Source organism: Melopsittacus undulatus, chromosome 4 (assembly GCF_012275295.1).
Source record: "Melopsittacus undulatus isolate bMelUnd1 chromosome 4, bMelUnd1.mat.Z, whole genome shotgun sequence".
Lineage (NCBI taxonomy): Eukaryota > Metazoa > Chordata > Aves > Psittaciformes > Psittaculidae > Melopsittacus > Melopsittacus undulatus.
In genome coordinates, this window is record NC_047530.1 from 91,623,007 (window position 1) to 91,636,409 (window position 13,403).

General features: G+C 40.9%; 1 protein-coding gene across 4 annotated transcripts in view; it reads left to right on the forward strand.

Annotated features, from left to right (window-relative positions):
* Nucleotides 1–13,403, forward strand: part of SEC31B (SEC31 homolog B, COPII coat complex component) — a 36,924-nt gene that overhangs the window by 5,836 nt on the left and 17,685 nt on the right. For all 4 annotated transcript variants that reach the window (XM_031053405.2, XM_031053403.2, XM_031053407.2 and 1 more), the window contains exons 3-15: nucleotides 369–492; nucleotides 1,276–1,471; nucleotides 2,105–2,200; nucleotides 3,277–3,417; nucleotides 3,893–4,035; nucleotides 4,285–4,384; nucleotides 6,393–6,554; nucleotides 8,462–8,614; nucleotides 9,359–9,589; nucleotides 10,989–11,063; nucleotides 11,650–11,733; nucleotides 12,646–12,754; nucleotides 13,169–13,347. In XM_031053405.2, coding sequence (XP_030909265.1) covers nucleotides 369–492; nucleotides 1,276–1,471; nucleotides 2,105–2,200; nucleotides 3,277–3,417; nucleotides 3,893–4,035; nucleotides 4,285–4,384; nucleotides 6,393–6,554; nucleotides 8,462–8,614; nucleotides 9,359–9,589; nucleotides 10,989–11,063; nucleotides 11,650–11,733; nucleotides 12,646–12,754; nucleotides 13,169–13,347 — 1,793 coding nt within the window. The remainder of the gene's footprint in view (nucleotides 1–368; nucleotides 493–1,275; nucleotides 1,472–2,104; nucleotides 2,201–3,276; nucleotides 3,418–3,892; nucleotides 4,036–4,284; nucleotides 4,385–6,392; nucleotides 6,555–8,461; nucleotides 8,615–9,358; nucleotides 9,590–10,988; nucleotides 11,064–11,649; nucleotides 11,734–12,645; nucleotides 12,755–13,168; nucleotides 13,348–13,403) is intronic.

Genomic DNA, 13,403 nt, shown 5'->3' on the forward strand with positions numbered 1-13,403 from the left:
TACAGAAATATTTAGGATCATATTTGTATCTGGCTTTCATAATGTGACTGTACTTATCAGTTAGATAAGGACTTAATATCAGAAGCTTGGAAAAGGGTATATGAACTTTATCTATCCCAAGAGAGAAAGCTATTCATGCAACAGTGACCCTCGTGCCCAAAATTTATTGAAGAAGTTCTAATTTCTTTCAAAGTCTTTGCTATAATTACTGGTCTCTCTTTGTGAGGTGTTCAGACATGTTCTGTCTTTGAACAGGTACACCAAAGTTGTGTTGATTATGAAGAAATAAGTTTCCAGTGCCTTGCTCTTTCTGTAGCCTGTGCTCTTGAAAAAAGTGCCCACTTGTGTTGTCCTTGTACTTCTACTAGGAACATCTGCCCAGCAACTGGATGCATCCTTCAGTACAAATGCCACATTGGAGATATTTGAGGTTGACTTCAGGGATCCCTCCCTGGACATGAAGCGGAGAGGAACACTTCCTGCCTCAAACAGGTACTAGAGGCTCATACTGATACATCAATCAATGGAACTGAAAAGGGCTTTTCTGGTACAAGGAAGGAGGGGAGGAGAAAACATGTTGAACATGTTTTCAGGGTATAAAATGATCTTTTGGATCAGTTGATCTCAGTCCTCAAAAACGGAACATTTTTGTTGACACAGATTGTGTTGGGTTTAAAAGTAGAGCAGTTGGACCATTGGAGAAACCTCAAAGGACTTACACATGGTAGTCAGTCAGTAGAGTGTTTCTGTATTATGTCAGTTTGCTAATGATTTCCAGTAAAGACACCAGAGGCAGATTGAACTTACTTTCCAGATTTTTTAGACAAGGTGGTTTCTTAGGCTCATCATTGTGGGTGATGCTTACACTCAGCATAGAAAACAAGTCTTGATTTCTGACTAGCATATTCGTAAAAGGGGTAAACACAATTTTCAGACAATAGCTCTGGAAAGAAAGGCACATAGTCCTTTTGTCTAATTTTCTATATAGTGTAGGTTAGAGGATATCACCCATCATATGAGGGCCTAAACATTTTAAAAAAACAAAACTAGCTCCTTCTCTGTAAGTTCTCTTTAAAGTCTCTGGAAGGAAGCTCATTTCTCTTCTTGCATGTAAAAGCCACAGATCTCTTAAAAAGGGAAATGGTTACTTAAGGTGCAAACTGATGTTTATGTTTGATGGGTTGGAACATGGATGTGTTTTTTGGTAATGCAGAGGACATCTTGATTTCCACCAAATACTGTGGCCTATGCCAGCTTTTTTTTCTTATTTTTTAGATTCCATAAGCTGATCTGGGGTAACTTTGGAAATGGGTCTCCAGAGTCCTCCGGAGTGATCATTGGTGGAGGGGATAATGGTGTACTGACAATGTACAGTGTGCACCACATCTTAGCTTCAAAGGGTGAGCCTGTAATTGGGCAGACAGAAAAACATTCAGGTCCTGTTCGAGCTCTTGACTTCAACCCTTTCCAGGTAGGCAACATTAACATAACCAAGGGAAGGTTAACCTCCATGTTAAGAAATATGTTTTTCCCTTGAGTATAGTGATTTATAAACCGAAGAAACAGTTCTTAACTTGAAAAGGGCATGGTAGTTGTGCCACAAGGCTGGTTTGGGACTCAGATTTGGGTTCTGTTCACAGCTTTGCCACTGAATTCCCCAGTGACCTTGATTAAGTCTCTTACATCCCTGTAAAATCGTGTCTTGTAATACTGTAACATGTTAGACAATTACACATTTGAAATCAGAACTTCTTTTTTTAAATTTGTTCAGTTGGTGTTTAATTCAGTGGGGCTCTGATCACACTTGAAAGGACTGCAACATGAGCAAGTAGTGAACAGAACACGATTCTTGTGGTAACACAAAGGCAGATTGAAAGCTGTCTGCAGACCCTTGTGGAAAGCCTGCATCTTCTCAGAAGAAATACCCTTGGTGCTGGGATGCAGGGAAAAGGCTCAGCTGGCCAGAGGCTTCCACCCCTGTGCCAGAGTTTCATGATCACTAGCAGCAGCTATAAAATGCAGTTCTTATCTGACACTTATTTGTAAGAAATCTGTCCTTTTTCCTTGTGAGCAGAAACTCAGCTTTGTTTTCTTTCTTCTACAGAGTAACCTCTTGGCTTCTGGAGCCAGTGATTCTGAAATTTTCATCTGGGACTTGAATAACTTCAGTGTGCCTATGACTCCAGGGGCTAAATCACAGGTAAATAAGTTTTCCTCTGGATAGTTTTACTGCTGCAGTTTTAAATCTTACTAGGCAAGGCAAAAAGATGTGAGTGCGTGGAGTCATCCTGATGTACTCAGGCTGTGAAGGGAGAATGACCTTGGTGTCTGTCAGGAGAAAGATGAATCAGAAGTGACTGATTAGCTTCATTCTGGGGAGGTGGAAAGAGTGTTGTGAAGGGAGGGGGGAGGTAGGCTGACAAGTGCTGGAGTGATGCACTTTGCATGGATGGGTAAGCTCTTTGTGGATTTGAATCAAGTAACTGACCAGTTTATCTTGTGATCCAGCTGGGGCATGTGTGATGGATTAAGAAGGTTTATTGGACCTTCTCTGAGGGATGAATTTATTTCAGGCTTCAGCTGAAGCTTTTCATATCTTATGAAAGTAATATCTATAGCAGAGTCATTGAGCCATTTAATGCATCTTGGCTATTACTCCCAGATAACATTTCCCAAGTTTGAAGAGGAAGAACCTTCTGATATTCTGGTGCTGACAGTGCTATTCAGGGCAATTGACTCCTGAAAGCAGAAAAAAATCATAGTAAACTTGCCTAAAAACAGGCCATGTTTTGCCTCCAGTAAGCCTCTTGTTTGTTTCCTTGCCTGTCTCCTTGCACTGCACTAGATACTGTAACAACAATTAGCCTTGAATGTTTCATCATTTTCCATCTCACTGCACTCCTGAAATGTTGCACACATTAAGTTCATCCCAGGAGTCAGGGTAGAAGCATCTATGTTCTCTCAGCTACAGTTCTCTATGGACTGATTTGTAACAGGTATGGTCAAGTGTGGAATCCAGCACCTGCCCCCCAAATGCAAAGCTGCTTTTCCAGGTGATGTTTCCCCATAGAATTTGACTGTCCACTGTACTTTCTGAGTAAAGGACTTCCTGTGCTTCCAAGTCTTTCTAGTCAGTGCTGCTGATACTTGAGTTGATCAGTGATTGAAGAGAGAAGTCTATATATATCAAATCTCTTAGGCTAGTGACAGAATCCTGTGATTAGTGTTCCCTCAACATGGGGGATAATGGATGTGTGGCCTTTCCTGTCTTGGCAGCCTCATGAAGACATTAGTGTGGTGTCCTGGAATCGGCAGGTGCAGCATATCCTGTCCTCTGCTCACCCAAGTGGCAAGGCTGTGGTTTGGGACCTCAGGAAGAATGAGCCTATCATCAAAGTCAGTGACCACAGTAACAGAGTGAGTGGAGGAGAGGCTGTGATTCTAACCAGCTTACAACATGCTGCATGTGACTATGAAACAGTGGCACAGGCTCTTGGGATCAAGTATTTTTACTGTGGGAGCTGTAGGTTTCCGTAATATACGTCTTTTTTCCCCTAATGAAATGGCGAAACAAGACCTCTCACTGTTCTTAAAATTAGGGCACCCTTGCATTCAGTTTCTGTGTTCACAGTTCATTTATGAGAAGCCTCCTGTGATTTAATTCCAGCTGTCTTCCTAGGTCAACTTTCAACTTCAACTTCTGTGTGGTTAGTGGGTTGGTTTTTTTTTTTGCTGTGTAGTGAAGGTAGAAATACTTCCCACAGCAAGGTATTTCTCAGTTTGCTTTGTCTTAAGCATTCTAGTCAAGTGCAGAATGATATGGCTCTGGGCTATTTGTGCTGTTGCCAGCTTGTTTTGCTGAATTTTCAGCCTATGCTATTTTTGTCCCTAGATGCACTGCTCAGGAATGGCCTGGCATCCAGAAGTTGCAACCCAGTTAGTCCTTTCTTCTGAGGATGACCGCTTGCCAGTGATCCAAATATGGGACTTACGTTTTGCTACCTCTCCTTTGAGCCAGCTGGAAGGGCATACAAGGTGAGGGTTTGCTTGTTGTGTGCCTCTTCAAGAATCTCCATCTTTAAAAGGTAGACAACTGGGAGACTGGACTGAGGAGACCTATGATTTTTTACTAGGTCTGCTTTGTTTCACAGATGAATGCTTAATGGTAGAGATGAGAACTAGTATTTCTGAGCTTAAGTACTGGTGCATGCTATTTTCTTGGTAACAGGGTGGGAGAGTGGACTGTGTACGAAATATAACTGTTTTCTTTCTGCTCTATTTCAGGGGAGTTCTCTCTGTCTCTTGGTGCCAGGCTGACCCTGAACTGCTGCTGAGTAGCGCCAAAGACAACCGGATCTTGTGCTGGAACCCAAGTGTGGGGGAGGTACATAACCACAGCTCTAAGTACACGTGGTTTGCTTTATAGAGTTGTGTGCTGTTCTATGTGTGTGTCTTTTCTCTGTATCCTTATGGAGTGCCAATGAATTTCTTCTAGTATGTCTTCTACATTCTTCCTGTCTGATGTGAATGTGAGAGCGTTGTCCTTATCCAAACAGAAAACAACAGAGACAGGCAGAGATTTTCTTTGCTATGTCTGTGTCAGAGATCACAGAGGGAAGAAAGCTTTAGTTAAGACTTGGTTTCAGCTAATTATGATTACTCTGGTTATGTTCACACTGGAGTGTTCTGTGTGTCCTTTGATTCTTCTTCTTACCTCTCCCTTAGGAGTAAGTTTTTGGGGAGAAAGTTGAATGAGAACCAGGAGCATTTGTTAGGGTCATTGAGAGGGGAACAACGTAATCAAATGTGTGAACTTTATTCATAGTGCAGTGGTTTCACGTGTATGTGCTTAACTAGTCATATATCTCAAAATTACTCTCTTTGAAATGTTTATGTATCACCTGAATTAAAATAGGACTGTGTAAAAATTTTTTTGCACACCTTCTCTTTCAATGCAGAGTTTCTGGATACAACTGAATTTTGAACTTTGAACAAAATTCACTCAGTTGGTCTTGATGATAGCATAGGGAAAGTACTCTCACGGTACCAGAAAAGTTCAGCAGGAGCCCCAGGCTCGATTTGTTTTGCACACAATTTCACTTAGCCTTGGAGGCATGGAAAAAAAATAACAAACCCATTTTCATAAAATGCATGAAATGCTGCTCTTGTGGTTTGATGGGATTTGATGTCTGTTCTGCACACTTTCAGTGGTTAGAAGAGGCTCAGACTCTGAAGCATTCCTGATGTCTAATTTTACAAAAGTCTTTTTGCTGTGTTATAGCAGAAAAATCTAAAAAAAGAAAAACAGTTTTAGTGCAGCTGGCTTATCTTTATGCATGCTGCTGTACATTTGCACTCCAAATTCAAGTTAGACATATATGCATGAACTATTGTTAAGAGACTCCTCCTGATTTGGTACTAATGAACAGAAGATTTTCAGTTGATACAAAAATTGGGAAGGTTTTCAGTAGTAAGGACAGTGCAGTTATAGAATGGCTGATCTGGTAAGTTTGGGGAAGGGTTGATTTCTTTGTGTATTGGTGATTTGTGGTTTTGTTTGTTGTTTGTGTTTGCTTGGCTTATAGGGTTTTTTGTGTAACTTTTTTTCTTGTTAAATAGCAATCTGGATTTTAATATAAGCAAATGCAAAGTTTTATACCTGGAACAGACAACACTGATCATGTTCCTACAGAAAAAGAAGCTGCGATTCTCTGTGCTTTGTGCATGTGAGGCATAAAGAAAATCTCTTCATTTTGCAGACTGGAGGTTCAAAGTCAAGGTTGTGTTAGTGGGTTGCCCAACATCAGGCAGGAAGTCTGTTACTGAGTCACAAATTGAACTTTGGTTTTTTGAGTACTAGACCAGAAACTTATTGGCTGCAATGCCCTTCATAGTTCATCTGCAGCTGTTACAGTCCTCTTTTGTTGTTCTACTTTTTTTCTATAGACTTATGTTTTCCTTGTAAATTTTTATTCCAGACTATTCTTTCGGTTTATATGTTCTTGCTGATGACACCTTTTCCCCTTCTGGCTTCTGTTTTTCTTGTGTTTTTTTTTATGTGTGTATCCCTTGGTTAACAGCAGGTGTGACAGTATTATACCACTCTGATACTGTGGTACCTAGGAAGCAGAGCAAAACTGACTTGTTGCTTTTGGATTTTGTTATATATACAACAATCAGAATCCTGTTGTATATCAGCTTTCTGTGTCTTTCTGCTTTTTGGGCTGAATGTGCTATAACTCTGTTGCAGATGTGTCCTTCAAGAGCAAAAGTAAAAGATTCATATACAGTGGTGATATGTAAATAAGGTGTGACACACTTGCTGTGTCACACTAATTTGGGAAAAGTGCAGGCCTAATGTTGTGCATCTGCCTTTTCTCTTTCTGTGATAGCTGGTTTACGAGTTGCCTGTTCGGAGTCAGTGGTGCTTTGATGTCCAGTGGTGTCCTAGGAATCCTTCAGTCTTCTCTGCTGCCACTTTTGATGGGTGGATCAACATTTATTCTGTTATGGGTGGGAACTTAGAAGCTCAGCAGAAGACGCAGGCTGACAAGGTAAAGTCCTGTGAACATGTTACGGCTTGACAGATTGGCAGTTATTCACCTGACTTCTGAGAGCACTAGAAGCACACACGTAACAGTCTGAATTTTATGTGATGCAGTCTGTTACATCCACCAGGTTGGATAGTTGCGTGGTGTGGGAACCACTGTGGGGTTCTTAATATCCACCAAGTCCCAAAGGGACTACAGTGCTCTGGACAAAGGTGTTTCAGTATTTCTTTTAAAATTCATTAGTGTGTAAAGACAACCAAGGCCAAGTCTAGTTTTACTGTTACATATATTTTATGGTTATTGCTACTAGACTAAAAATAAACAGCACACCTGTTAGCAACAAGTTTGTTTTGTCATTGTGTTAAATGCATTGATATTAGTTGATACAATATGTGATTCTTTATTAGTTTAGAAGATAATTTTAAGAAGTAGCTTATAAGCCACTATTAGCAATTTTTCTCAAGTCAATTTACTATAATTTGAAGTATATTAATATTTTGATACCAAAACCCATTACTTGGCCAATGAATAGATGGGCAACCTCTGAACAGATTAAATATGAGTACTGTCTAAAATTTTAGTTTTAATCTGCTGTCTAGTCTTTTAATTCCCTTCCTTTCTCCCAGCCAACAATTCAGGTTTTAAGTGAATACATATGAGCTGGCTTAAGTATTATTTATATAGTAGTTTACAGCTGACTGAGTTCAGTTTCATAGGATTTGCAAGAGATAGAAAATACTTTATCAAGCAACAGCTGTAGGAGATTAAGGATTTACTTAACCCATGGAGAATTTCTTTTCTGTCCATTATTCATTATCATGTACCACACTTCCGCTGTTCTAAATTTGAAAACAGGATTGTCGAATAGCTCCTAGATAAATAGAATAACAAGTAAGAACACAAATAGGAGAGGTCTTTTCTCCAGATTTCGTGGTATCAGAACAGAAAGTCTGTTGAAGGCCTGGTGATTGATGTTACTGCTGTCCTGGTAGTGTGTATTTTATTCTTCGAAGATTTAGGCTGATTAATCTGTTAGGTATAGCTGTTCCTTCAGGAAATGGTCTTTCTTTGAAACTGGTTTCCCCTCAAGAAAGACTTGAAAGGCAAAATATGTAGGGCTTGTCTGTGATTCTTTGGCAGCCTTAGCTTGATCAGCCTTCCTTTCATGTATGGTGCTTGGCTCTATTTTGGAGCTATGCCCTGTGGTCCAGTCAAACTTGAAGAGAGATATCTTTAGCAAACAACAAATCTTGAACAGGATTATCTTTAGCAAACAACAAATCGATACCAACAATGTTAAAAATTAAGAATGCTTTTGAACAGCACTGTATGTATGCTCCCTGACTTCCTAAGTGTCAGAAAACCAGATCAGGTTCCACTTTTGACATTCTTTTGTGTAGACAAGAAAGTCTGGAGAGATTATTTCACTAGCTTCATCTAAGCTATAAAAGCTTGAGATGATCCTTAAAACTAACCCATTTGAAAGACCCCAGCAACAGAAAGGGAAACGGCATTCCTGTCTGAGCAAAAAGAAATAAATTGGACAAATTTTGATCGTGTGTTGTCACTATTTTGCATGAAACAGTAATTTTGTAACTCCTGTGTTTTAGCTGGATGCTAGGCCTAGCAGCGTTTGTTAGGGAATTTGCATCTTGCAAGGGAAGAATTACTTAAAACTCTCTGAAGGTGAAGGTCTCTTGAGAAATTATGTCTGGAACTGTTTGGAAATAGAATTCACCTCACAGAGGGGCTTGGTGGTACTCCAGTAAGAGATGCTGTAATAGCCTAATAGCCTCTTTCTTTATCAGCAGGGAAAGCAACTAATTACTAAGCAATAGGTTTTTTTTAGTGCTTACTCTGTGCTGAGAGAAATTGAATTATATCTTATTTCTTTCTCCATCTGATTGTAGATTTCTTCCTCCTTCAACAATTTGGATCCCTTTGGGACAGGACAGATCCTCCCTCCTCTGCAGGTGCCAGAGCAAGTAGCTCAGACCACCTTGATTCCACCATTAAAAAAGCCACCCAAGTGGATTCGCAGACCTGTGGGGGTTTCATTTGCAGTAAGTGAATGGAGCATCCTTTACTTAAAATGCAGTAGATGTGTCGTCTTGCAACACAGTCCTTTTCTTTCCCTAGGGAAACTTTTATCTTCCCATTACTAGTTGTTTTAATGCCTGTTTAAGGTGCAGTATGGGGTCCCACACAGCTCAACATTCAGCCTTCAGATGTATTTCCAGCAAGAGAGTCCTGTAGCAGAGAATGGGATGTTATAAGTAGAATTTAACAAAGCTAAGGAAGATTCATAAAAACTGTTCTTGTAGGCTATGACGTGCATTTCTATTCTTCTCTGTCTTTCTCCTTCCTATCCAGGTATTTAATTTTCTTCACTTCTTTGTTCCTAAATCAAAAGGCTGAATTGTTCTTTTGGCTTGTGGCTTGACTTGTCTCCTCTATCGGTTTAGTATGTGACATTTGCATGATAGTTTTTATCACTGCAGCCTTCCTCTCCATGTCAGAAAATAAAAAACAGTTCCAAAGGTTACATTTCCGCTATGCCTCTCACACATTTGCCGTTGGCTGGGCCTGATAGCACATACACAAGTGTCATGATTTTCAGTTTTTAGCTGAAGGGCTTGTGATGAGAGCTCTCCCTGTGTCCCTACCATCCATAAACATTAAACTGTTTGGGTTCCTTGTGATCACAGCTTGAGCTTGAGTCTGCCTTGCTAAATGAAAAGCTGAGTGAATTGTGTTTACCTTCATTTGTAAGACTGCTTACTGTGTCTGCCTCTTGTCTTTCTCAGTTTGGAGGAAAATTAGTTACCTTTGGTCTTACCAAAGCTCCTGGACAGCAAATGCAGCAGACTTACCCACACCAGGTATTCATCAGTCAAGTCACTACTGAAACTGAATTCCTGCTCCGATCCAGAGAACTGCAGATGGCCTTGCAGTCAGGAAACCTTCTTGATTACTGCCAGGGCAAGATCCAGACAGCCAAGTTTCCATTTGATGAGAATCTTTGGAATTTTTTGAAGGTAGGATGACTGTGGTGAAACACAGAGATCAGTTCTTCTACAGTCCTGAGTTGGAATGTGTTCATTATGGTCCTTTATAGCCCTTTATATTCCTGTTCTCTAAGACATAAAATGGAACTGAATAGGCTGGTTACTTACTCATCCAAAGAAAAGTGTTTGCTTTTGAGGATGTCTTATTTTTCAGTAGGAATGGGCTTTTCAGTGGACTCATCTGAGCTTCTTGTCAAGGTACTAAACTAGATTTTCTCATCTCAGTCCACTACCAAGCTATATCTGCTTGCTGCCTGTGGAGCTCTTATTTCTCAAGGCGAAGTTCAAATAGGCAATGACATTCCCCAGTAATAAGGAAGAGAGCTGTGGTGCCATGAGGACTGACTGTAGCCCTACATAGGACGATGGTTTCATTGACAATTTGGTAATATGAAAGAGTTTGGTAATGAGGAGTGGCCACTTTTCTGGAAAGGCAGGGCTTAGCCTTGGAAGAGCCTTACAGACATTTATTGGCAGACTGTGTGTTTGGCACAATATTGGTATCTTTTACACAGTGTTACATTTGCATGGGGAATCACATCTCTTGCATAGGGTGGCCAGGTGTTACCTAGGTGGTGACAGTAGTCTTCATTGCAAGGGTCATTGCAACAATGTTTTCAGCTGCTTTGGATGAGATAGTTGAGCAGTCGTTCTAGTGAACTTTTATAATCCAGCTGGCTTATGGTCCTGTGAGTCCACTCTAGAACATACAAGATTTATTACTATTTATTGTCTTAAACAACAAACCAAGCTTCTGTACAAAAGACTGCCTGGCATGACCATTTTTATATCTTCAAGAACAGTTTATCAGTTCTGTAGTAGGAACAGCCTGGGACTTAACTGAGACAAATTCTCCTTGCCGAATGTTAGCCATGCATTAAAGCATACAAATAGAACATATCAATTAGGCTGCGTGCAGCATGTGGGGATCTCTAGGACTGTCTGAAGTCCCCACCCAGGGAGCTTCTGTGCAGTTAACTAATTTTTGTGAGGCTGTCTAGGAGTTCAGGCAAGCACCTTGTCTCAGTTTCATCCAGACTCAAATCAGTCCACTGTTTCTATGCAGAGATTAGCTTGGTAATTCCTAGACCATCCAAGGAATTAATGTCTAACTACACTAGGTATGCATACAGTTATAGCCCTGATTTGCAGTTTAAAGTATGTGACAAATTTGAATTTCATCCTTTTCTCATGATTATAACTTAAATTACATAGATTTTCCCAAACTAATCGTTAGGTGGACTTGTCATAATTGAGTTCCTTATGTATGAACTAAGCTCTAAACTTTGATGCTGACAAATATTGGCAGTGAGCAGATGTCTAAGATTTCACATATTTTCTTGTCTTTTTGATATCCTTTGGGACTCAGGTGAATCTGGAGCAGGAATCCAGGACTAAACTCCTCAAGCTGCTGGGCTACAGTAAAGAGGATCTGGAAAAAAAGGTATGGGATCTTTACAATAGAAGGAAATCTTTACAGGACTGAAGCTGCTGCAGGAGAGTTGTAGGGTTCATACTGGAAATGCGTGAGTGATCTTACAGCACACAAAAGAAATTTCAGATACTTGAGATACCTCAGGTATCTCTTAATTAAAAAGGAAATGTGGGCACTTACAAGGGTGTAACTGTATCTGTACTGGATCAAATCAAAGGGGTCTTGAGCCCAGGTATCTTGGTTCCAGTTGCTGGAGCTCTGGGAAGTGTATAACAATAGTGGAGTTGACAGCTGTGTCTAGCATCCAGCTCTCTGTGTCTTAGGGGAATCCTTAGGCAGGAAGAAGGTGGCAGGTGAGGACAGTCTGGCATAGCACTGATGAAACTGCAGGAGAGGAAACTCCCTTGTGTGAACAGTGCTCTGAAAAGGATAAATAACCTCTGATAGGCAGCCAGCCAAGAACAGAGAGAGGTAGAGCTTTTCAGACAGCTTCAGGAATTGTGTCTGGGGCTTTCCAGTCACTTTATGGCTTTGTCACCCGGGTGTGTAACTTAAGATAGGGGCTTCAATCTGTGCATGTCTGTTACTTTTCTAGATCACCTCGTGTTTGAGTAATGGAATCCCAGATACACAATCCCTTCCTGAGGCAGATGTGAGAAATGCTGCACAGCCAGATCAGGTATGTCCTGTACATCTTGCCAGCCTGGGAGAGCAGTGGAGGGCAGAATGAATGGGAAAGTTTAATTCCAATCAAAAATCGTTTGGTTCAGTGAGAGCATTGCAGAAGGCAGTTCATAGGCCCTCACAGGGTCAGACTAAACAATCGTAGTGGTCCCTGCTGGCTTGAAAATAAATCAGTGAATGATGAAGACGGACTCCTGGCTTTTAGCACTGCAAGAAGGCTTGCTTGACCAGTGTTGATTTCTTCAGTGATAGAATTAACCTCACTCCAGCTTAATTTCATGCTTCAACTCTGGATTTCCTCTGTGAAGCTTCTGCTGTGGTATTCCTTTTGCATTCCTTTCTTTTTACCTCTGTCCTTTAAATGTATTCTCACATGATTTTGGGATGTCCATCTTCAGATGCCTTCCAAGGCCTGGTTCACCATGCACTGTAAATTTTGCTCCTCTAAGGTACCTAAAACTGCTGTCCTCAAATTAGTAATCTTCACAAGCCTTAAACACTGGCTGAGATATTCTAGGGGTAGCAATTGTGTCCTGCATTTCAATGGAGCATGAAGCATGGCTGTAATCGTACCTGTGAGTTACAGGTATCACTCGCTTGGCTTGTTCCTGTTCTGTCCAAAATTGTTTAGCTTGTTGAGGAGCTGGAAGTTGAGTTGAATGCTGGCCAGCAATACTGTTGGCACTGCATGTCTTATAACTGCTCTTTGTTGCTTCCCTGGTGAAACTGTGTAGGTTGATAGAGCAGTGACAGGAGGCATGATGGGTTTCCAAGTTGAAATCAGATTTATATGAGCATGCTCAACCAAATGGAGAGCAGCCCCACCCCACTCCGTAATCCACAAAACTGTTTTGGACAAGATCTGTGTGTTTAATAAATTAATTAACCTCTTGTGCTCTTTGCACAGCTTTTGATAAATACCAGTGATGATGTAGCTGCTGTTTCCTCCTCTTCAGCCTTTTTTGACAACCTCATCCCACAGAATATGAGCACATTGGAGATTCCTGTCACAGAAGGTATATAAAGTGTGTTTCTTCCCTTAAAAGAAAAGAGGAGAGGAATTAAAACCAGAAAAATAGAGACCCAAAGAACCTGGTCCTCTCCAGCAGATGGGTACTTTTAAAACACATGATCCTTCCCAGTGTCACACAGTATCTCAGCATTGTGCAGGGAAATGCCCTTTCTAGATAAGGGACCCATTTAAAATATAGGAGAATCTTCTAGATTATGGACTAGCAGTCAAGTCAGTGTTTTTTTTTTTTTTTTTGAAGTGCAAGGTCTGGTTTGGGCTTCCAAATCATTATTTTACTTTATTTTTAGCTGGGCTTCTCTATGTTACTTTTTTTTTTACTGCTGGCTCCTTAAAGCAAGCATCCTCAGCACATCTGGTTGACACTTCTGTGGGTTGACTCTGCTTCACACCTCTGTAGATACAGATGGACTCATCAGCCAGGCCCTTTTGTTGGGAAATTTTGAGAGTGCAGTGGAGCTGTGCATGCGAGCAGAGCGCTTTGCTGATGCCATCATCTTAGCGATTGCTGGTGGGGAGAACCTCCTGAAGGAGACCCAGAAACGCTACTTTGCCAAGCAGAAGACAAAACTCTCCCTGGTAAGTGGTGGTTTTGTGCACCCACTGAGCTGGGGAAGGTGTGTGATATCTTGGCA